The 22,763-nt window shown below is 45.8% G+C and overlaps 1 protein-coding gene across 7 annotated transcripts in view; it reads right to left on the bottom strand.

Annotated features, from left to right (window-relative positions):
* Window positions 1-1,780: 1,780 nt before the first annotated feature.
* Window positions 1,781-22,763, bottom strand: part of SYNE2 (spectrin repeat containing nuclear envelope protein 2) — a 320,213-nt gene continuing 299,230 nt past the window's right edge. For 5 of the 7 annotated variants that reach the window (XM_077909580.1, XM_077909583.1, XM_077909584.1 and 2 more), the window contains 16 exons: window positions 19,031-19,218; window positions 18,368-18,518; window positions 17,837-18,019; window positions 16,252-16,389; window positions 14,944-15,138; window positions 13,511-13,793; window positions 12,914-12,982; window positions 11,860-11,999; window positions 9,861-9,975; window positions 8,611-8,813; window positions 7,418-7,618; window positions 6,150-6,278; window positions 4,813-5,004; window positions 3,729-3,815; window positions 3,184-3,233; window positions 1,781-2,893 (listed from right to left, as the gene is read on the bottom strand). In XM_077909580.1, coding sequence (XP_077765706.1) covers window positions 2,671-2,893; window positions 3,184-3,233; window positions 3,729-3,815; window positions 4,813-5,004; window positions 6,150-6,278; window positions 7,418-7,618; window positions 8,611-8,813; window positions 9,861-9,975; window positions 11,860-11,999; window positions 12,914-12,982; window positions 13,511-13,793; window positions 14,944-15,138; window positions 16,252-16,389; window positions 17,837-18,019; window positions 18,368-18,518; window positions 19,031-19,218 — 2,547 coding nt within the window. In that variant the 3' untranslated portion in view covers window positions 1,781-2,670. The remainder of the gene's footprint in view (window positions 2,894-3,183; window positions 3,234-3,728; window positions 3,816-4,812; window positions 5,005-6,149; window positions 6,279-7,417; window positions 7,619-8,610; window positions 8,814-9,860; window positions 9,976-11,859; window positions 12,000-12,913; window positions 12,983-13,510; window positions 13,794-14,943; window positions 15,139-16,251; window positions 16,390-17,836; window positions 18,020-18,367; window positions 18,519-19,030; window positions 19,219-22,763) is intronic. The other 2 variants (XM_077909581.1, XM_077909582.1) reach the window with 2 other exon arrangements.

Genomic DNA, 22,763 nt, shown 5'->3' with positions numbered 1-22,763 from the left:
ATTCATACTGAAGTGAAATTAATCCTAATAGTTGTTTGAAAATTTCCAACGTGTGTGGGGAATGGAAGATGCAAAACTTCTTAAAGGTATAAAAAACACGATCTCATAACATACGTTTGGGAATATGCTGAGCTTTGAGTGAGGAGAGGCTTGCTGGGCTGGGAGGGTAGAGTCTAGAAGCCTGGAGTACAGACTCAAGACTCAAAGACCTTTAGCTTGAGAATGGATGTAAACAATTAGGCAGATGCGTTCCTTTTCCTGCAACTCTGACTTGCCCAAGAGTCAAAGGTTTCCAGAACCATCATGTCCCTTAGACTGAAAGGAAGAGAAGGAAGTAGAGATTCAGCCTTTTGCCTCTGGCAGAACCGGAGCAAGGAGCATCTAACCAACTGAGTGGCTTAGAGAAAAAGTTTGGGTAACACTTCTCACTTAAATGTCCCTCTGGGATTTTTGTTCATCCATGAAAAGAAATTATTTTAAAGCATCAAAAGACTTTTTAATTTTATCTATTTATTCTTTTTAAATATTTTTTTAAAGATTTATTTATTTATGATAGACATAGAGAGAGAGAGAGAGGCAGAGACACAGGAGGAGGGAGAAGCAGGTTCCATGCCGGGAGCCCATGCCGGGAGTCCCATCTCGGGACTCCAGGATCACGCCCTGGGCCAAAGGCAGGCGCTAAACCACTGAGCCACCCAGGGATCCCCCAAAAGACTTTTTAATTTTTTTTTTTTTTTTATGATAGTCACACACAGAGAGAGAGAGAGAGAGACAGAGACACAGGCAGAGGGAGAAGCAGGCTCGATGCCGGGAGCCCGACGTGGGATTCGATCCCAGGTCTCCAGGATCGCGTCCTGGGCCAAAGGCAGGCGCCAAACCGCTGCGCCCCCCAGGGATCCCCCAAAAGACTTTTTAAACTGCAAAGTACCCTTTTCTCCCCATCACTTTCATCAATTTGGTAACGTCAAGACAGATTCTTTTCAACTGGTACCCATTACATGAAGCTGCTTGCAATGTCTGACTCACAGAAGCGGCCACTGGTGCTGGAAGTCTGGTCATCTTCCGCAAGCCTCCTTGGCTTCCCCCAAGGTGTGTACTTGGTAGATAGAGAAGGAGAACTGACTGAGGTGGTGGTTAGGACAGTGGTGTCTCTCAAGTGTCAAGAGATGCAGGTTAGGAGCAGTTAACCCAGGAACTGGTTCAGTTCTAATCACACTCTCTTTGTTTCAGTGGGAAATAGTGGTGATAGAATTCTTTGGAAGGCAGGTGGTTTTGCCTGTAACATTTGTTAAATGTTTGCTTTGGAAAGAGCTGGGAATAGAAAAATCTAGGTGGGGGCACCTGGAGGCTCAGTCAGTTAAGAGTCTGCCTTTGGCTCAGGTCATGATCTCCGGGTTCTGAGATCAAGCCCCATGTTGGGCTCCTCACTCATTGGGGAGTTTGCTTGTCCTTTCTCCCCACTCATGTTCTCTCTCTTACATCTTAAAAAAAATATCTGGGTGAAATAATCCTTTCTTTTCTACCTCCCTTCCCTGCCATGCTGCCTTCATCCTTCCCTACACACTTGGAGGGTCACACACTGGGTAATGTCCACATCTACAAGTTGTGGGATTTTAGATCTCCTCTAAGTTACTCTGTATAAAGCTAAATAAGCAGAATATAAAATTCAGCTTAGAATTAAAAACCAATAAATCCCAAATATTTTAAAAATAATTTTTGTTCTGTGGAAGATTATGTATAACATTTAATTTGTAATATAATCCAGCACAACAAAAGGATGGATATTTTTTTGTTTGTTTTAATGAGAAACATACATACCACAAATAGCTTCAAGTTTTGGTAACAACCCCCCACCCCATGGCCAAATAGCTAAACAAAACCTGAAGCATCACTTAAAAGGTGAAAAGTCTTATAAAATTAACTTACAAAAACATCCCTAATCAAGTAGTTTGGCATTTACTGTACATTAGTCAAAAGCTCAAGCTAAAATCTGATTTTTTTTAAAAAATCAAAGTTTACATTATTCATACAGATTCAGCATTGTTAAAAAATATGCACAAATAACCACATCCATGCAATATAATTTCTTTAAAAATTTAAAGCAATATAAAAGAGCAGACCTAAGTACAGAACAGAACATTTTGGTTTATAACCTGTAGCTCGAGATTGCTAGCTGATTGGAGTAACATTAATTCTAAATATTTTAAATATGATTGTTTCAATCAATCAGCTAAGGGTGCCTGTGAGTTTCTGAACCATTTCTAAGGTGGAATCCACTTGCTTGTTTCTGTAATATGTGATGAATGCTACTGTTCATGGAGCATATAAGCTACACTTATAGTGTTTTACAGATAAATCAGAATTTCACAGAGTGCTTGGCTCTTTGGGGAAACTGCAGTTTCCACAGATCCCGAGACCAATTGACTAGTTTTGCCAAACCGCCCCAGGTAACTGCTGCCCAGGCTCCCGGCCCCCAGGGAGGAAGAGCAGCTGAAAGCTGCCCTGGGTCCTGAGAGTGAGAGCCCTCTCCGCTGAGCCTGGAGGCCGGGTCCGCAGCAGGTCCCTGGGTCAGGCCAACGCTAAGGGCCCCTCACTGACCGGTCTGGGGCCACGAGTTGGGCACCCATGAGAACGAGCTGGTGGTGCGGTGCTGCAGGCCAGGCAGGGCCTCTAGGTGGGAGGGGGCCCGTTGGTGTACCTCAGCATGGGGTAAAAGGACCTGGCGAAGTTGTTGGCCTGGGTGCAGCTGTAGTCCTCTTCGGAGGAGGGCAGCAGGCAGGCCAGGAGCAGCAGCAGCAGGAGGAGAAGCTGTAGGGGCAGTGCGGCCCGGATCACCCGCGACACGAAGGAGCGCTGTGGCCGGGAGCTGCCGGGGCCAGCAGGGCCGGGCACCCTGCCAACGGACGAGGTGGAGAGCTGAGCAGGAGACTCCAGAGGCAACCCCCCCAACCCCCGCCACACCTCGGGTTACCCGACCCCTCGCTTGTGTCAAGTAAGACATCCAGGACCTGAGATTAAAGTGGTTCAGTCCTGGAAGAGCAGCCCAGCTCTTTCCAGACCAAATTAAAAAAAAACCCCAGTCTCTTTGTTAACAAAGACCTCAAGCGTGGCCTGGGGGAAGATGGGTATGGTGCCTGTGTGGAACAGGGGGACTCACTGCTGTGACTGCGGGGGCCCCCTTACCTGCTGTCCATCTTATTCTGGTCTTTTGTCATTCTCTCTGCTCCACACTGCTAGATAAAAAATAATCCAGTTAGTAATTGAAGACTTAGTCCTGGCCAGGATAAAACATGCCTGCCTTAGGTCGTCTTCCTGCCAAGCTTTTGAGACCAGAGTAATACATTTGAGATTGTACTCCATGAGGTAAGAGATAATTGGGTTTGTTAAACTAATGAGAGTTTCACGGTCCCGTTTGTTGATTGGTGGTTAATGGGGGATATTGGGACGCCCCCTCCACAATACTAGAAGGGCTCCCGTCTTTCACAACCTTCTTCAGTTCCAGGGAAGAGCAGCTGGTAAGACAGCCTTTCAGATGGGTTGGTTGTTAAAGGTGTATTTCAAAATTTTTTTTAATCTTTAGAGTCAGCCTCTCCACTGACCAGCAGGTGGAAGTGGATCTGTGCTACTGTGAAATGAGGGACAGGGCCTTGGGAGTCTCCAGTTCCTGTCACCTCGGTAACTTTGAAAAAACCACCAGCGCAATCCTCATGGCAGAAAGGGGCTCTCACCTGTGCTTGGGGAGCTGGCACGGATGTTCCTGGAGGCTGGTCTCCGGAGTCTACCTCGTCCAAGCTGGGCAGAGATGGATCCAGGTTCTGAAATCCACACCCCAAGGATTCAGTTCAGGGAAACAGAGGGTTCTGAATAGTCTCAAGAGCACAACAATGTGCTTCATGCAGATTCTTCACTGTTTTACTCACCCCCTCCCCCAGCTCAAATCTTTCTGGAAGAAGGAGCTCCTCTTCTCACTCCCCACTTTAACATTTCTTTTTGTCTAGAAAAGTCCCTCTCAGACAAGGCAAAGCCAACCACTAGCATTAAACACCAATAGCACCCACTGGGGGACACTGAGTTTAGCTGCAGCAAGAGGGACAGGATCACTGGACAGTGAGCTTCAGATGTGCTGATGTAATCACATGGCCACCAACACACCAAAGCCTCGGCTGCATGGGCAAAAATGTAACTCTAGAACGGAGAGGGCAGGCCTGCCCTAAGTCTGATGAGGCCATAGCTTGGGTTTGTTCAGACTTGGATCACATTTTAAAGAGAAGATAGAGAACTGGGGGGGGGGGGGGGTCAGGGGACAGTGACCAAGACAGTGAAGAGGGCTCTGTTCAGCATGAAGGCAGGTCAGAGATAATAGAGGGATTAGACTTGTTTTTCATAGGCCAGCCATATGAACATGTAGATACTACATTCTTGTCTTCCCCTTCCAAATGATAGGACAACGTCAAAGAGCTAGTGTAACTTTTTAAGGCCCCACAGCTTTTAGTAAGGGACAGGACTGGAGACTGCTCAGCCCACGTGCTAACGGCCTCCCTCTTGCAGCAAGGCTGCCATACTGCTTTCCTGTTCATATCTAAGCAGACATCTTTCTATTTAAAAGCACAAGCTGTGGGCCTGGGGGACTCAGTTGAGCATCTGCCTTCGGCTCAGGTTATGACCTCAGGGTCCTGGGATCGTCCCCTTTCTCAGCAGGGAGCCTGCTTCTCCCTTTCCCCTCTGCCAGTTGCTCCCCCTGCTTGTGTTCGTTCTCTATCAAATAACAGCACTAAAAAAAAAAAAAAAAAAAAAAGCTGTAAGTGGACGCACCTGGCTTCCCTGCAAGGACATTAAATCTTGGGACACTTGCTCCAGTAACTGGTTGAGTTTCTTCTCAATAACATGTACCTTCTCTTCAGCCTCAATATAGTCTTCTCCATGCCCCTTAGAAAGAAGACTGTCTGAAATCTCTCGTAAAGTGTTTACTGGAGGTTGACGTTCCACGAGCTCCTTTTCCAGTTGCTATAAATAAAATAAAATGTATGAAACAGCTGCTTAGTGTGGCCAGAGGAGGGTTTCTTAGTGCTGGGAAAGCTCAGGATGAATGAGGGGCGGGGGTCAACTCCAGAATCTTCTGCTTATGTGTGCCTGTGGGTGTCTTCAAGCCCAGCATCATTTGGGCAGCAAGTATGTTATACTGTTTTCCACTCCTTCTTACTCTGAAGACAATCTAATGCTGGAGGAGTTAAAGGAAAGAAGTAAGTGGAAGATGGGACTTTGGTCCACTGCAGGAGGAAGTCAAGGAAACATCTAAATTGGACAAGTTGAGAAACAGCAGCTCAAGAAATAAAGGCATGTGTCAAATTAGCCTGAATTGTTGATCCCCTTGCTTGCTGTCCGATATGATAGCCACTAGACAACATGGGGCTATTTAAAATGAAAAATTCAGTTTCAGTTACAGTAGCCACATTTCAACTGCTCCACAGCCACCTGGGGCTAGTAGCTATCATACTGGAGAGCACAGACACAGAACATTTCCTTCATGCAGAAAGTTTGTTGAAGAGTGCTGCTCTTGAGAGTGGGACTTTACAAAGATTTTAGCATAAGAATGTTTATTAAATAATAACCAGTACTTTATAATTGAACCACATACAAATTTATGGATAAGAATGTCACCTGGTTAGTGAAATAAATATATAAAAACATAACTAATCACTGACCTCTACCCCTGAAACCAATAATACATTATATGTTAATTAAATTTAAATTACAACACACACAACTACCCTTCAAGAAATAAGACTTTTCTATAGTGGATTTAGAAAACTTATATAGCTCATTTGTGTCTATCGAGTAATTGAGCATATTTTCCCCTGAATGAGTCATATTCACAATGGAGAAAAGACTTCTAATCAAATGGCCTTAAGTATCTCAGGATATTGCTAAACACCTATGTCCCCAAGTCCTGGGAGTCTAAGAGACTTCTTACTTTTGGCCATGGCTCGTCCTGCAAGTCATTCTGCTTCAGAACTACTTATAGGTACCAAGCCAGGCAGGAGTGCAGAACGCCACACTGGCATCATTCCCAGGAACACTAGGTGAGGCTACCTAAGGGCTCACCTGATGGAGGTCAGTGACAAGGGAGGTCCCCCTTAGAAGAAACTTACCATCAGTTCTCCCTGACACTCCAGGAGGACCTGTGGGTCGGCCTCTGGGTCAGTGACATGAGCCTTCTGCCTCCGGCTCTCAGCACTTGCTAACCATAGCAACAGATCTTGACTCAACTGATGGAAGTCCTTTAAAAAAAAAAAAAACAGCACAGACATACACACATCACAGCACTGCCTCTTCTGTAAAGGAAGGTGTGCTGAGAAGCAGCGTCTTGGGCCTTCATAGTATTTACTCTTCTTGTATTTGTGCAGTGAATAAAAGGGCCAGATTTATTTTTATTTTATTTTTTAAAAGATTTTACTTATTTATTCATGAGAGACACACAGAGAGAGGGAGGCAGAGACACAGGCAGAGGGACAAGCAGGCTCCATGCAGGGAGCCTGTGCGGGATTCGATCCCAGGACTCCAGGATCACGCCCTGGGCCGAAGGCAGGCGCTAAACCACTGAGCCACCCAGGGATCCCAAAGGGCCAGATTTAAATGAAATGCCAGGGCCCCAAAACAAGGAAAAGGGAAAGCAGAAGAGAGGATACAGTCTTGGGAGGCATGTGAAATTCTGTCAAGTGAAAAAGGCTAGTAGAAAGGCAGGGTTTCAGAATGCTCCCCACCGTGGCTATTACATAGACAACGCAAATTACTCAGCAAATCTGCTGGATTCAGTGGCAAAGGGAGACACTTCAATAGGGCAGGCTGTGGCCCAGGGACAGGGCTGCGCGGGGTTTTGCCGGTGGGCTTGTGTTCCTAAAGATGGGGTCAGAGCTAACACGGAATGAGCATTTACCATGTGTTCAGTGTTGGGCTAAGATTATACGAATTTAGTCCTAAAAAGAAGCTCACGAGGTAAAGACTAACATTATTCTCATTTTTTAGATAAGGAAACAGAGGTCTAGCAGGCACAGTGATTTGCCCAGTCACACAGCTACTAAAGCTCTAGAGTTGGGTTGAACCACTCCTTCTCTGGGCCAGCTCTATATGGTCCTGGCAAAAGGACAGAGATGGGGCCATGTGGGGTGGCATTTCTGACCTACTGGAATGCTCTCTGGAACCCTTATGCAAGGAATGGGCCAGGGCAACAGAACAGGAGACACAGAGTAAGTGGCAGGTCTCAGGGACAGCAGCTGGGCCTCTTGGAAACAAATGGTAAAGCACATTTCCCTAACACAAGCCATATTTGTGCCAAAGCAGCCCCATGATAAAAATATCTGCTTCTCCCACCCACGTGGGCCTGGCTGTGCCCAGGACCGGGTCCTAGGTGCCGGCATACCTGGCACTGCATGAGGGACTGCCGTAAGCCCTCTCTCCAGCTCTCCACAGCTCCCTGTGCCGCGTCCCAGCGCAGCCCCAGCTGGCCAACTCTACTCTGGAGCTCGTTGGACTCCGCGCTCTCAGTCTGCAGAAATTCCTGGCTGCTCGTGTTGACGGAGACCACTAGAGCCTTGTAGGTGTCAAAGGCTTTTAAGATCTCCTACCGCAGAGGAAAAGGACTGGGTTAAGCATCCTGAAAATAGTGACGTCGGGTTCATGTGAACCTCAGTGGGGAATGGATCTGCCAAACACTTCTCTAAGCCGTGGCCACAGAAACAAGAGTGACCTTGCCTGTAACTGGCTGAGCAGCATCAGGTGAGGAGCTGTCTTACAAGGTCAGTGACCTTGGCTGGCCAGGCTGAAAGCAGAGGCCAGTCTGCTGGCTGGCGAACTCAACCAGAGGCGTGAAAAGACCCCCTGAGCCCTGGTGGGCTTATTTTTTGACTAGATTAAAAGTCTTCTAGATAAAGGACATATAGTTATCCTGCACATGCTCCTAGATATCAGAGAAGTGTTATTCCTTAGCATGAACAGTAATTCTAGATATTTTAGTGCATAAAATAATAGTACCAATGGGAAAACTGACTGGATACCCTGAACCCCTGCCCTGGGTTATCTTAGGAGCTCAGGCTCATGCTCAGGGGACCCTCCAAGTGCAGGGCTCAAATGGCCTCTTCTCCCGGGCTCCCTGGCCAGTTCTGGTGGGGTAATGGCAGAATATGTGGGTGACAAATCCTGTATAACAGAGTAACCACATCAGGCCACAGAATCCATCAGTAGGTGAGCTGGTCCTTCTCCTCATCCTCAACACTTTACCACCAGAGTGGACAGCACAGTTTGGAAGGGTGTTTTTAAGCTGCCTGGCAGTGGTCACTAGCACCTCCATGAGTCTAGGCGGGTCACAGGGGATCTGAGATGCACCTCCCCAGCGCCTCTTTGGCCTTTGGGATCATATGCAGACACTCTTCTGAATGAAAATAAAAACCTACATCCATGTCCTTGCCAGTTTCAGAAGTGGAATAGGCCAGAATGCTCCCATACCTGTCTGCAGTGTGCCACCTGCACCACTGACAGATGTGCCCTGCTGGCCCTGCCCAGCAAGTGTCCACATGCACGTTCTGAATCCCTCTTCCCTCCATGCCTGCCCCTCACCTTAAGCCGCTTCACTCGGAGCTGCATTTCCCAGATATCAGAGGGAGGCTCTGCCGCCTTTAATGTCTCTAGCTCTGCTTCAGTTTCTTTCAGCCAAGTGGTGATGTCACTGATCTCAGAGTTCAGCTGCTGCAAGTTCTGTTTTATTCGGAGTTGATTGTGAAGTTCTTGTGCTTGAATCAGCTCCCATCTGTCAAAGGCACCTGGAATAAAAAGTCACCGATGAAAAGAAGCAATAGTGCTGACAGATCTCTCTGCCTCCAACTTAGTACAGGGTCAGGGTGACAAAACCTGTAGGGGATGCTCCTTGCTGAGGGCTCAGGTTTAGGAGTCCTCACTTCCCCTGGAAGGATGCAATAGCATGCTTCCCTTGCTTTCTTTCAAGGCTTGTGCCACAACCTTCCCACAAAGGCTAGAGTGAGCTGGGGAGCGGGGGGCAGGAGACCCAATGGTATTGCCAACGTGCACTGCGGGCCCACGTTCAGCATTTTAGTTGATGCTGTTTTTAGGGCACTTTGTCTTTTGGTTCATAAAACATCAAGTCAATGCTATTAGTTTGACTTTTGGCTTAGTTGAATAATTACTTTTAAAATCATTGAACCTGTCTTGTGAGGAGACACCTGGCAACCCTTTGGTCATCGTCTACATGTCTGATCTTTACTTATAATTGACATCATTAAAACATGCACTTCACCATAAGAGGCTCATTCTGTTAATATTTGAAGAATAGTTTTGAAAGTAAACAGCTTAGGAATTTGTTCATAAATACAAATCAGCTGGTTCTGTTTCTGCATTTTTAAAAAATTTCTTTTAAAGTAATCACTATGCCCAACATGGGGCTCGAACTTAAAACCCCAAGATCAAGAGCTGCACCCTCTACTGACTGAGCCAGCCAGGTGCCCCATAAGTCAGCTGATTCTAAAGTAACATTGACTGCTATAGGCTGTTTTGGTAGATTATAGTTGTTCTTTTTTTTTTTTTTAAAGGTGGGGAGAGGCAGAGGGAGAGAGAGAATATTAATAAGCAGGCTCTACATTGCATGCAATCCACACACACATGGCTGGATCTTATGACCCTGAGATCATGACCTGAGTTGAAACTAAGAGTTGAATGCTTCACTGAGCAATCCAGGTACTCCTAATTGTTCAATTCTTAATTAATGTTCTGTTGAACAATGACTTAAAGTAAAAGCTCAGCTAACTCAAAATACAGCCTTTGCCTGTCCTAAAAACTGCCTAATTTAACTGTACCTGACTGCTGCCTGGTGAGAGCGGCCAGTCCTTTGTCTTCCTGCCGTGAGCTGCCATTCAAGACTCTGGAGCCTTCTTTACCACCATCAGTGCCTGGGGATAGCAGCAGCTTTACCTAGAATAAGCCAGTTTTTACATTACCATTCATAAAATTTCAACAGCTGTGTGAAGATTAACTTGGTTCATAGTAACAGGTAGGAAATGAAGATACGGGATCTCTTTCCTTTGAAGGGTAACTTGCTATTAATATGGAAGTTTTTAGTGTATTGGGTGCATTTATAAGTAAGCAGAGCTAACAACAGAAATAAAGCCTTGGTAAAGGCCAAGACGGTGGGGAAGCAGGTGAGATGTCAGTGTTGGAAATAAAATGGCCTAATCTGGGGCTTCCTAACACTCCTCAAATGAACCGTGCAAAAAAAGTTAAAAACTTTTTAAACTTTTGCCAGGCTGTTACTGTGTGCACTTTCACATTTGTACAGTGTTTTGCAAAATTCAGTACTCCCTCCCAGTTGCTCTCTAGAGCTGGTTGGCAGGTTATCACCAGGAATTGGAAACACATAGAGGACAAATCTGCCTCTTGGGGCCATTCATTACCAAGCATTTATCTTTCACTGCACATATTGACTCTTCTATTAGCACAGAGCTCATTGGGCTATTATTATCTCAGGCCTTTCCAAAAATAAATGTATCCTTTTTAGAAAAGCCAAGCTTTCTTTGGTTTGTGTCCATATGGCCAACTTGTGTGGAATGCAAAAAAAATAAACCTCTTCAGATTTCTGGTGACATGCCTAGTTTCAGACACACACACACACACACACACACACACACACACACAAAATCAGTGGAACTTTTAAAACTGGCCAGGTGAAGAACACAAGCATAATCACTGGGAGAGGCCAAACCAGGTGGCCCTGGATCCAAAGCAAAGGTGAGGTGCTGGGGTCCCTCTCCCTCAGACTGTCAGGTCTTATTCTGTATCCCAAAGGGACAGACTAAAACTGACAACTGCTTGCTAAGCAAGAGGAGGAGCTGCTGAATTGGGCATGGCAGCCCACTATCAAATGACTTGGGTCTGTCTGTATTGCTAGAATCTTCTCCAGTTATCCAGCAATATTCACTCTTAGACACAGAGGGAACTTTGAAGACTAATCCAGTGCTGCTCACACTGCTTCTGGTTTCTCTATAAGATGATTATTAAAAGTGCACACAGACATCCTAATTTCAACTCGCTTGTCACTAATTCCCTGTACTAGGGATGATCTGGAGCCAACATTAAATCCTAGGCTGGCTGCCCCCAACAGCTGCGTAGCCAGAGCATGCCAAAGACTCATGTTGCCTGAGGAAAACATAATGAAGAAGGAACAGTCACTCTTATAAACAACGACAAACCATATATGGTAGTAATAGTAATAATAGTAACAGTGACCACTTGGCAGGGTCTTCTTCATACTTTTGTACAAATCAGTTCCCACAACGATTAGGTACAGTAGGTTTAGCCTCAGGCAAGGAAGGCTTACAGAGGCAAGACAAAGTGCTATGGCCCCAGAGCAGTTTATTGGTAGGGTTAGGAATCAAACCCACGTCTACCATAAAACACGGTCAAATCTTTCTAAATATGAAGGCACAATGTTTTGAATAGGATGCATAGTTGAAAGGTAAACAGAACACAGTTTGGGAGCTCAAGAGCAGCTTGGGAAAGCCAGTGCTTTGCTTCCCCACTACTCACACGGATGACTGGCTCAACAGTAATAATCACTGCCCCATCATGTCAATACACACAAAAACTGTTCTTGGCCAGAAGCCAGTCTTTAATCTGTTCTGCCAGGGTTCTAATGATGTATGGACAGGTCAGCAGAGATACTATCACTATGGGAAAACCAGCTCAAAATCCATGTGGAAAGCAAGCACGTACAGCACACACCAATATCCCTCCCTCTCTTCAAAACTTTAACTATTAATCATGCACTTGAGTTATGTTCTCAGTGCAGCCCAGACTTACATAGGCCGGTTTATAAGGGGTGCTGGAATCTGAGGGGATGGTTTGTACATTCCTATCACCTCCCATTTGTTTGTAGTGATGCTTGGGGCAGGAAGGGCTGTCAGGAACATGCCATGAGTGGTCCTCAGAAATGGATTTACCTGAAACAAAATACAGCAAGTGACAGTCTGTTCTCTCTAAGCAAAGGATTCATATTAAGTTACACAAAAAAGGTCATGGGTAACATGGCATCAGGTTATAGTATAATATGAGTTCTGCAGCTTTCCTTGCAAAGCATGCATGTTTGCAAAAATGTCAGTATGTCCCAGAAGGGAATGAAATGAGAGTCATGCAACTGAGCAGCATTGTACCTTCACTAGATGGGTTCACAATGGAGCACAACAAACATATGATTTTTTGCAGGATGAGTGGCATTTTGGAGCCAGGACATCTAGTGGTGGGGACACTGGCAGCAAAGCTGGAGCTGGGGGCCAAGAGGACTGAAGGCCTCTCAGGAGAGGGGTAGAGTGAGCATCAGGATGGACTTGGGGACCAAAGGGCCACTTGTGGGTCTACCCCACTATTGCACATGGGATGGGACAGGGAACGAAGGTTAGAGCTGCAAGTCAAGGAAAGGAAAGTTTCTTCTCCTGTGGCAAATGCAACAGTACCTTTACCCCCACCCACCCATCTTCTTCCCAGGAAACACCATAAGCAAGGAAGGAAGTAGTTCCAAACCAAGCCACCATGAAGAAAGCTTGGCCTATGCCAAAGAACCTCAGTTAGATGGGGGGAAAATAAACATTTTAAAAGGCACCATGAAAGATTCCCTTCCGCACAGGCCTGAGGGGTAAGAGAGGGGTGGCATGGAGACTGCTTTTTTTTGGCCAGGGTTTTGTCAGGAGCACGCAGGTACGTGTGAGTATGGCAGTGTAAATACACCATGACACAAGGACCAAGGTGCATGGTGTCCACAGAAGGCAAAGGTCAGACATGACATGGGAGCGAGGTTTAGGATGCAGTGTGCGCCACAGGACGCTGCCATGTTGAGACACATGCACGGGCAGGGGCCTACCAGAAGATGCTTTCAAAGTTTTTGTGGTCATTTTAAGATATGCCTCAGGATTTTCAGGGATTTCTACATCTGAAAAAGAACAATGTCATTTTCCTCACTGCAGTCTGTAGATGAATGCCCAAGTATTAAGTTAAAACATAGAAACATTGTCAGCGGGAGAAGAAAAGTAACTACCCTTTATCTGTTTTATTAGAAAACTTGAAAAAACCAAAAGGATTTTTTTTTCCAGCCAACTCTTGACTGAAGCAGTAGCGGGAGTGGGGAAAGTCCACAGAAAGAACAGACACGATCCACCGAACTCTGAGAAACTAAATTGAAAAGTTCACTGATGAGCCTCCCAAACAGCCAGAGCCATCAGGGAATAGCCTTCCTGTTCCAAGGTGAATTTCATTTCTTTTTCCCTTTCATTCTGCCTGTGATAGGGATGAGCCACTCTCAGGTAAGTCAAAGTGGGCAGGATAGAACACAAGAAGCCACAGAGGTCTGGTCAGCCATGAGCTGGACTCTGGGCCATCCAGAGGTGGCCGTCTTGCTAAGGTGCTAAAAACATAACCAGGTGGGTCACCCTCAAGGGCTCTGGAGACCTGAGGCCATTACCTGACAGCGCGCTGTAGTATGGGCCTTCCTCGTCATCTTCGTGAGAGGAGGAGCCCCCTACGTCCCCTGTGTGATCCCATTCCAGAGGGATGGAGTCCACGCTGACAGGGGTCTCGCAGCCAGACCGCTCAGGCCCCGGCGCCGGGGGCACCAGGTGACAAAGGGACTGGGGAGACGAGGGCTCCTCACTCTCTCTCCTTTTACGCCAGGAGTCGGCCTGGATTTCTCTGGGGTCCTCCATGTCCGTTTCATTCTCTGAGGCCTCTTTTTCTTCTTCCAATCCCTAAAAGCAGGGATGTCTGGTTTTCAGAATGAACCAGATTATAGGCTGCGGTGGGTGTGAGGAGCGCTGGGAGTCTGTCTGTCTGTTTAGCTGTGCCTGAAAATGGCTGCCATTGGCATTTCTGCGGCAGCTTTAGAAAAGAATCGGGTTCCCAGGGCCTATCTGTGTTTATTCTAATTTGGACTCTCTGGTGTGAGGCCTAGAATCTGTATTTTTCCTAGGAAAAATCTGAAGTTTGGTGATCTGAGGTAAGCAACGTTTATACAGAGAATAAGAAATGGCGGCCAAAGTTTCATTGGCAGTTAATGGCAGGTTTACACCAACAAGCAGATCATTTAAATTAAAAAAAAGAAAAAGAAAAAAAAAAGAAAAAGTAAAGGCCATTACGAGGGTTCTTTCTTTCTTATCCTCAATCTTATTGTTCAGGATATAGAACCTTGGTCTCCCTATGCTGTAATGCCTCAGTCTAAGAAAAAGGACTATAAACTGCTATGTTTAGGAATGAGGGAATTATACCCTAATTTTTAAGGCTGGTCTGATGAAGAAATAACTATCAAGTTAGCCAGTTGGGGACCCAGAGGAGGAGAAAGCGGCCAGTTGTGTTGGTCAATAGGGTCATCATTAAAGCTTCTGGCGCACGAAGGCAACGAACGTTGAAGAATAGCCTGAACTCTACCTGAACTTCCTAAAAGGTCCCTCTGTCAAGGGAAACTTTGCAGCTGCCTTGGAAAACTGGTGCTTTTGACCCTTCAAAGGTGAGAACAGAGCACCAGAAAGGCACAAATGTTAAAAGCTTCCAGACACTAGCAGAAAAATTACTACTATAAGCAAAACGAGAACACATACCACCGTATCCTAAGGATACAGACACGTCGGGAAAGCCCCGTACAGAGAACACATGGATAACAGGTAAGAGGATCAAGGACTTGCGGAAGTGCCATCATTCCACTGGGGGTGGGAGCCTCTAAGTAAGTAGGACTCCATGGGAATAGAGCCAAAATGAAACTAAAAATCCTCCCCTGCCCCCCTTTTAACCATAAAATACATCATAGCTGACTGTTCCATAGATCTCTCATTCTTTACAAATTTGGTCAAGTGTCAAGTCTCAGTAGCCCGGAGGCCCTCGGAGCGCGGGTGGCGCTCCACTTACCGGAGTGTGGGAGGTCAGCCTGCGGTGGAACCGGGAGACCCGGCCAAAGACCTCCTGGCAATACCGGTGCAGCTCCTCCAGCTCGTCCTCGATCAGCACGGCATCCAGGGGCTCGCTCTTCTGTATCAGCTGCTCCCCGAAAACGATGAGCTGATCAATCTTGTTGGTGTTTAATGTAATTTCTTGTTGGAAACCCTATTTAGAACATGAGAAAGAAAGGATTGCAAAGGAGGAAAGTTTCCCCGAGGATCCAGTGTTGGCCTCTTTTAACAGGGCCATAGAGCGAGCATCCAAACGTCACTGCTACCTCGCTCCTGAACCTAGCACTCTAGCTTTGTCAATTTTTAACAAAGTGACAATAAAGATTTCATAATTTAAAATGACTGCTTGTTATTTTTTCCCCTCTCCCTTCTGGGCATGGACTTCTTCAATCAAGATAATTCTAAAAGTGTGGCAGGGATAGGCATTTACTGTTATTGGGTGTGAGGGAGAAAACTTGTCTTATTGATGCTTGGTGGAAACAGAAAATTTCCCATAATAAGCCACCCACAGGCATTTGCTTTTGCTGACACAATAATCATCTCATTGGTGCCATTATATTAGGGAAGGCAAACTTCTATTTTTCAATTGCTTGTAAAAGCCAAGGAGGGAATTATGGTGAAATTAAAGTGAAATACAGATATTTGGGAGAGCAGAAGAGATCTGTTCTTAGCTCCATTTAAAAACATTTTTTTTTAAATAAATTTATTTATTTGAGAGAAAGAGTGTATGAATGAGAGAAAGAGAGAGGGCATAAGCAGGAAGAGAAGGAGAGGGAGAAGCAGGCTCCCTGGTGAGCAGGGAGCCTGATGAAGGGCTTGATTCCAGGACCCTGTGATTGTGACCTGAGCTGAAGCAGATGCTTAACTAACTGAGCACCCAGGTACCCCACTGGTCCCCCTCTTGATATAGATTTTCTTCCTGTCACATGCTACATGTTGCACTCAGACTCCAAGAGCTGGGGAAAGAGCATCTTATGAAATTGTTTCTGTTTGGAACCTAGAGAGCATTCTTCCCGTGGTTGATTATAAATGAAAAAGAATAAAGAGTCTTGTTCTAAATGACCCCTTGACTAAGGAATAGTATCCTCGCTCATGATAACCCCGCAGGACACACGTGGGTAGAGCTGGCTGCTTTTAACAATTCTGGAATCTGCTCTTAGGGTATCAGGTAAAGTTTGTACTTGGCCGTAAGAGGAATTTTTCTCCGTATTTTCTCTCCTGGGCAAAGGTGCATTCTTCTGAGAGGAGCCAAAGAAAAAGGCCTTACATTCAGCTGGCGCATCTTGTCATCAGCATCACTCTCTGAGAAGTGCTCCACGTTGGTCAGCTGCAGGTCCATCTCTGTGAGCCACACAAGAATGCTCTCCCTGGTCCCCTCGAATTCTTCCCTTTGGTTGGTGAAATGCTGTGAAAGGGTGGAAAATATGTTTGTTTTGATGGCACAAGACAGTTCAGGTAGACAGCAATGTTATTTCTGACTGAGAGGAAAGGGTACCCCAGGAGGCCCACAGGGCATTGGGCGGTCAGTGTGGGGTCAGGAGCCTGGCTCCTGGTCCTGGCTGTGTGATAGCAAACAAGCCACCCCCCCAACTTCTCTGAGTCTTCGTGTCTTCACTGGCAAATCAGGGTGTGGGATGTTGACTATGATGTCACAGGTCCTTTCAGCATTTGAAATTCTATAATTCTCTAAGTCAGTGATTCCCCAACCTGCCCTTTGAGGAACCCCCTCAAAGTCCTGGCCAGGCACCTTGGGGTGTTTTTACCTTGTTAGCCTTCTGTGGAAGCTGTTGCTTGACCAAAAGATTTAGTTTCAAGATGGAAAAGTACTGATCTCAGGGTGAAGCCTGGCCTAATGCCCCATTTGCCTTCTGTGAACTAATCCTGAATGTGCTCCCTCCAAGAAAGAAGACCTAGATTTATCGCCTCCAATTAAGGATGTCTCTTGGGTTACCACCTCACAGATGGGCAGCTGATTCTCAGACAAACAGTGTTCAGTGCCAAATGAAGGTCTACCCTGGTCATAGTCTAATCAGCAGGAGATCAAGAAATTAATGCAGCTGTCTTTTCAGTTGTCTGAAAAGTTAGCCCATTTTTTCCCTCAGGGGTAAATAAATAAATAGATAAATAAATAAATAAATAAATAAATTCAGATTCTCATCATCTTAGAAGGATTTCAAGAGTGTTCTGCCCCGAGGACAGAAGCAGGGATTGAAATTACTTCCTGCAGTCACAAACCACCCTGGCCCTGTCAGTTTACACCTAGACCTACAAAGGTTAACATATCATGTCTCCTGCATTACGGAAACCTTAGGTGAATGTCTATATTCAAAAATCAAACCAGCCTTTAAGGTTAAGTCAACGTGCTCTGAAATTTGGAGAATAATCATGCTCTCCAAGCTCCACAATGCAGAGGGCTCTGTCTACATCTCTTACGGCAAGAACCAGCGGGACACACAAAAACAGGCAGATGGGCAAGGTGGGCCTCGTTCCAGGCTCGGAGGCCCCTGTGCCTGACCTGGTGATGGCAGTGGGCTAGACTCTGGACAGTCTGTGAGCCAACGTGCAAACTTTTAGGGTTTACAGAAGTTGGAAAAAGATGTGCTCAGTACCACAGGCCCTGCCTAACAAGCCTATTCTTGGGCAAACGACCTCTTAAAAAACACAAAACAAAGCAAAACAAACCATGAACACTGGCAGCTTTGGCTTAGACCAAAGGGAAGGCCGGCTGGAAGAACGTTAAGATACCTTAGGCCTGAACTGAAATCTACCCATTGCTTCGCTACAAGCCTGGTATCGCCTATCGCTTCTCCCTGACGGCCTACGGGTAAGGCGGGTGACGGAGAGAAGGTTACTCTGAGTCTCCGCAGGACAGCCGTGACCCGCTTCTGGAGGTTGTCCCAGCGCTGGTTGCCCTCGTGCACCATGTGCTTCAGCTTGCTGGCCGTGTCGGTGCGGTTCTCCCGGGCCAGCCGCCGGTACTGCTTGTTGATGAGCTCCAGCTGCGTGAGCCTCTCGTGGATCTGCCGCTGGAAGGCCTGCGGCGCACAGGGGGGCACAGGGGAGCGTCAGGGCCAAGGCCGGCGTGCCCCCTCCCCGGCCGCGGGCGGCCTGCTTCGAGAGGTCGATCCCCGGGCCAAAAGGGCAACAGAGCCCACCTCGCCTGCTCTGATGCTAAAGGACAGGCTCTCGAGTTCACTGCATGCCGCTGGGCATGACTCGGTCTTGTCTGGCAAAGCCGTCTGGGCAGCTGCTGGCAGGTGGCGGACTGCGCGTCCCCGGCCAGGGGTGGGGAAAGCCAGCCACCAAGAGGAAGCCATCTGAGCTGCCTTGGAGCCCACCTAGAGGCTTGGTTATCAGGAACACCAGGCTAGCGGGGGCTTTACCTCAAACCTCTTCAGCTCTTCTTTGGCATTTGTATACAACACCTCCGAGGAATTCGGGTAGGCTGCTGTCCTCTCCGCTGACTTGAGCCAGTCCTCAAAACGGGAGTAATCATCTAGAAATTTCTGCCACAGGCGCCACGTCTCCTCAATTCTGACAGGAGGTAAGCATCTCAATATAAGCCATCCATTTCAACTGTGAGCTTTCCTCTTTTTTTCCTCTCTTGACTGGTCCCACTCCCAACAACCCTTGCACTGGCACTGTTTGCTGGGGGTGGGGTGGGGGGGAGGGCCCTGATACCCCTCCTTCTATGAAATAACCAGAATATCCCCTTCTTGATCAGAATACCTTCCTCCTGAAACTGTCCCTCAAAGTTTCTGCTTCATATGGTTAACTGGTGGGAGACAGGGCTTTCCTCTACTGCTTTGTGACTAGGGACACAGAAGCACAGTGGCCGGCCATGGTTATATGTCAAGACACAGAACTGCTGGGGATAGCTGTTACTCCAATTATATTTTTCTTGAATAATTCATTTCATGAGCATGGTCACACCTACTGAGGCTTCTCTGCCCATAGCCTTAAGTGAAGTGAATAGAGCACACAGTTCCTGGTACAGAGATGTGGCTGACCGTGTGTACAACACCTAGGGGCCACTCAATTCTTACTTCATTCGTCGTTCCATTGACATGGCACAGATATTCCTCCAGCGTCGGTCCAAGCTTCTGGTGGTCTGCTGGATGGAGTCGCATTCAGTCTCATTGGCACAGGCATCGGAGTCATGCAGGAGGACATCACAGATGTTAAACACAGACTCCACTCCCGCACTGTGTTGTTCGATGTCTCGCTGCAGGTCCTAAAGTTGTAATAGAGTAAGGAGCACTTTGAGGTAGAGGTGGTGGTGGTGGTGGGGATGTGTGTGGGGGGAATGACTGGCACCGGAGGATCTATCTCCATGCCCCCCACCTTTCTTGTGGTCCAGGGGCATATCCACCTCAGGATCAGCAACAATGACTGTGTCTCTCTTACCTCTGTGCAACCTTGTGCTGTAGCACCTGACACAAAACCTAAACACTGGCAACAACTGGGACTTGTTTGTAGAACTGCCTAGAAGGGGTGGGAAGGCAGGAGCATCCTCTCCTGAGAGCCCACTGCCCCCATACTCTGGGGAGGTGTGGGACCCACTCCATACCACCTGAATGCAAGGGTCTCCCATTCAGACATGGCTTCTGGGAGATTTTCCTTGAGAGTCTCTTCAGCAGGACCTAAAACTTCAGGAAAACTCTTAACCTTTTAAGGGTCACAGAATTCTTAAAGCTACTGATACCTTTGTGCCATCTTCACCTCAAATCATGCATACAACAGCACACTGTCCACGGCCTCTCCATGAACCCATTCTAGGACTCCATGGGCCCAAGGGAAGAGTTTAGGAATAGAGACCCCACTTCCCCAACTGATGGAGTCCAACCAAGGGGGCATGGTCTCTCTGGAGTCTTGTCCTATGATGGTGAGTGACAGTAATGCTTCCAGATTCAGGAAAAAGAGCATTCATGAAGAGACAATGCATGGTTATGGGGAAAACTAAAAACTTGTTTAATAATAAACATGGCATTTTCAGGTATCACTTAGCGCATATTTCTTTTGCACACCACAGGAGGGTCAGAGGAGGGAGAGATGAGGAGCCTCTTTGTTTTGCCACTGTCTGTAGAAAGGCAACATGAAGTTCACTCCAGGTCACTTCAATATTTAATAATTTTGGAAATGACTATTATTAGATAAGACTAACATTTTCTTACTTTTCTTCTGATAAATGTACAATTATGATCATTCTTTGTCCAGGTGAATATGAAAGAATAAAACGTTAATACTCAAATGGCATTTTAAATCAAGCAGCTTTTTTTGGGATGCCTGGGTGGCTCAGTGGTTGAGCGTCTGCCTTCCACTCAGGGCATGATCCCGGGGTCCTAGGATCGAGTCCTGCATTAGGCTCCCCACACGGAGACTGGTTCTCCCTCTGCCTATGTCTCTGACTCTTTGTGTCTCTCATGAATAAATTCTTAAAAAAACAAACAAACAAAAAAAAACTCAAGCAGTTTTTAATAGGATCCTAACTGATTACAAACAAGTACCACAAAGTTGTAGTAAGAAAACGTATTTTCTAGAGGTGGCTAGCTTGGAGGAGCATGTGACTATTGGTCTTCAGACTGTGAGTTCATATCCTGTGTTGGGTGTAGAAATTACTAAAAAATAAACTTTTTTTTAAAAAAAGGAAAAAAAATGTATTTAGTTTGTCACCCTGTGTGTCCTGTGAAGATACATGAATGCGGTGACATTTTTTAAGCTCTGCAGGCCAGGAAAAATGGTAGAAGTCTTCCTGGGGTCTATGCAAACATCAGTTTTATAATTACTAAGGGTTTTTTTTTTTCTTTTTCTTAAAGATTTTACTTACTTACTTGAGAGAGAGTACGAGCAGGGAGAAGCAGACTCCCATGAACAGGGAGCCTGATGTGGGGTTTGATCCCAGGATAATGACCTGAGCTGAAGGCAAGATGCTTAACTGACTGAGCCACCCAGGTGCCCCTATAATTACTAGGTTCAAATGGAATTCAAGCTTTAAGAATTCTTGTTGGCTCATGGAATTGTCATGAACTTTGCTAAAATTTACTGGCATTGATAAATATCTCTTTTGACTTTATTAAAGTAAATAAGGAATCCTAACATTGGTTCTAAATTAATAACAGTGACAATTTTAACTGAAAAATGGTACCTGCTCCTGACCTCACTTGGTTGGGTTGGGTAGGATCTGGTTGAAAGTACTAAAAAGTCTAGTCTAAGGATAAATGTGAATGCTGCAGATTTTAATAGACTCATTACAGTTTCTCTACCTTATTTATTCAGCTTATATTGAACAAAATGGCTGTAGACAACTGATTAATACATAGAGTGAATGGGAACAAGAAATGAGCTCTGTGGGAGCCTGGGTGGCTCAGTCAGTTGAACGTCTGCCTTCAGCTCAGGTCATGATCCTGGAGTTCTGGGATCAAGTCTTGCTTTGGGCTCCCTGCTCAGCTGGAGTCTGCTTCTCCCTCTGCCCTCACCCCACTCATGTTCTCTCTCTCACACTCTGTCTCTCTCAAATAAATAAATAAAATATATTTTTAAAATGAGCTCTATGATAATTTATGAAAGATCATCAACATTTTGGTTCAAAAAAAATTAAAAATTTTCAAAATTTCTAAAACAAACTTTAAAAGTTCTGCAGAATGACCTACTGATTTTGAAGTATGCACTGGTTACTTTGCAAATTATAAAGTAGTGGACCACATTTAAAAATGCAAACCAAAAAAAAAAAAACTAAAAAAAAAAAACTTAAAAAAAAATAAAATAAAAAATAAAAATGCAAACCATTTAAGTGCTAAATGAGTGACATTTTATGAACTGAAACCATCTCACCCCTAGTTCTCACTGAGGCAGGAACACACACAATAATTAGATTTCAAGAACTGTTCAAGTGCAATTTGAAGAATGGGACTTAATAAACAACATAAAACAATGTAAAAGACTTTTACCAATAGTTCTGGAAATGGGCTTCTGTTTGTTTTGTGTTTCTGTTCCTGAGCAGGTGACAAAGAGCTCTGAAGCTGGGAAAGAACTGTGTTGGGGTGTGAGGTGGGGGGGAATGATGATGAGGAGGATCTACAATGGGAGAAGCTGGGGAGAACTCAACCAGGAAAGAGGAGAATACAAAAGGAAGCAGAAAAATAAGATAAAGGGAGAAAAGAAGAAAGCTAGGTTGAGGGGGGGCCGGAAATTACATGGGGTGGGCCCAGGGTGGGGAGGGGCAGAAGGTGGCTCCAGATCGGCTCTGGGGGACGGGCTTGGGCTGACCAGCCAGTGGAGCAGAGTGGTCTTGGTTTATGGAGACTGACCTGCTGGGAAGGGGGTTATTGGTAATTACAGGATGAGGGTAACTAAGAGCACTCTTGCCCCACATCACCATATGGCACCCACACAAAGATTGAATGCAAGTGGTTCATGGTTTAAAAGTGTTAAAAGGCTGTTACCATTTCCTTTGCATTTTGAAGATGATATATGCCACAAAAATAACAATATAACCCTTACTACATAAGGAGTTCTACATAAGAGAAACAAAAAGGACTCTGATAAGGTTTGAGTTCTTCCCTCAGGGGCTCCCAGGAACATAATGAGGATCACTTTTGAGGACTGGGGGCTTTTGCAGAAGGCGCTACTAGATGATCCTAGGCTTTTAGGCCTTATTTCTGTAAACAATCATGTAACTTATCATATTTAACTAGTGATAGAAACACAAGTAAGTTGGTTTTGTTTTGTTTTTTAAATGGCCCATACATATTTCTTTTGTGTGACACATTGGTTTTTTGT

This window comes from Canis aureus, chromosome 9 (assembly GCF_053574225.1).
Source record: "Canis aureus isolate CA01 chromosome 9, VMU_Caureus_v.1.0, whole genome shotgun sequence".
Classification (NCBI taxonomy): Eukaryota; Metazoa; Chordata; class Mammalia; order Carnivora; family Canidae; genus Canis; species Canis aureus.
The sequence above is the reverse complement of the archived record's forward strand: the minus strand, read 5'-3'. Positions and strand labels throughout refer to the sequence as shown.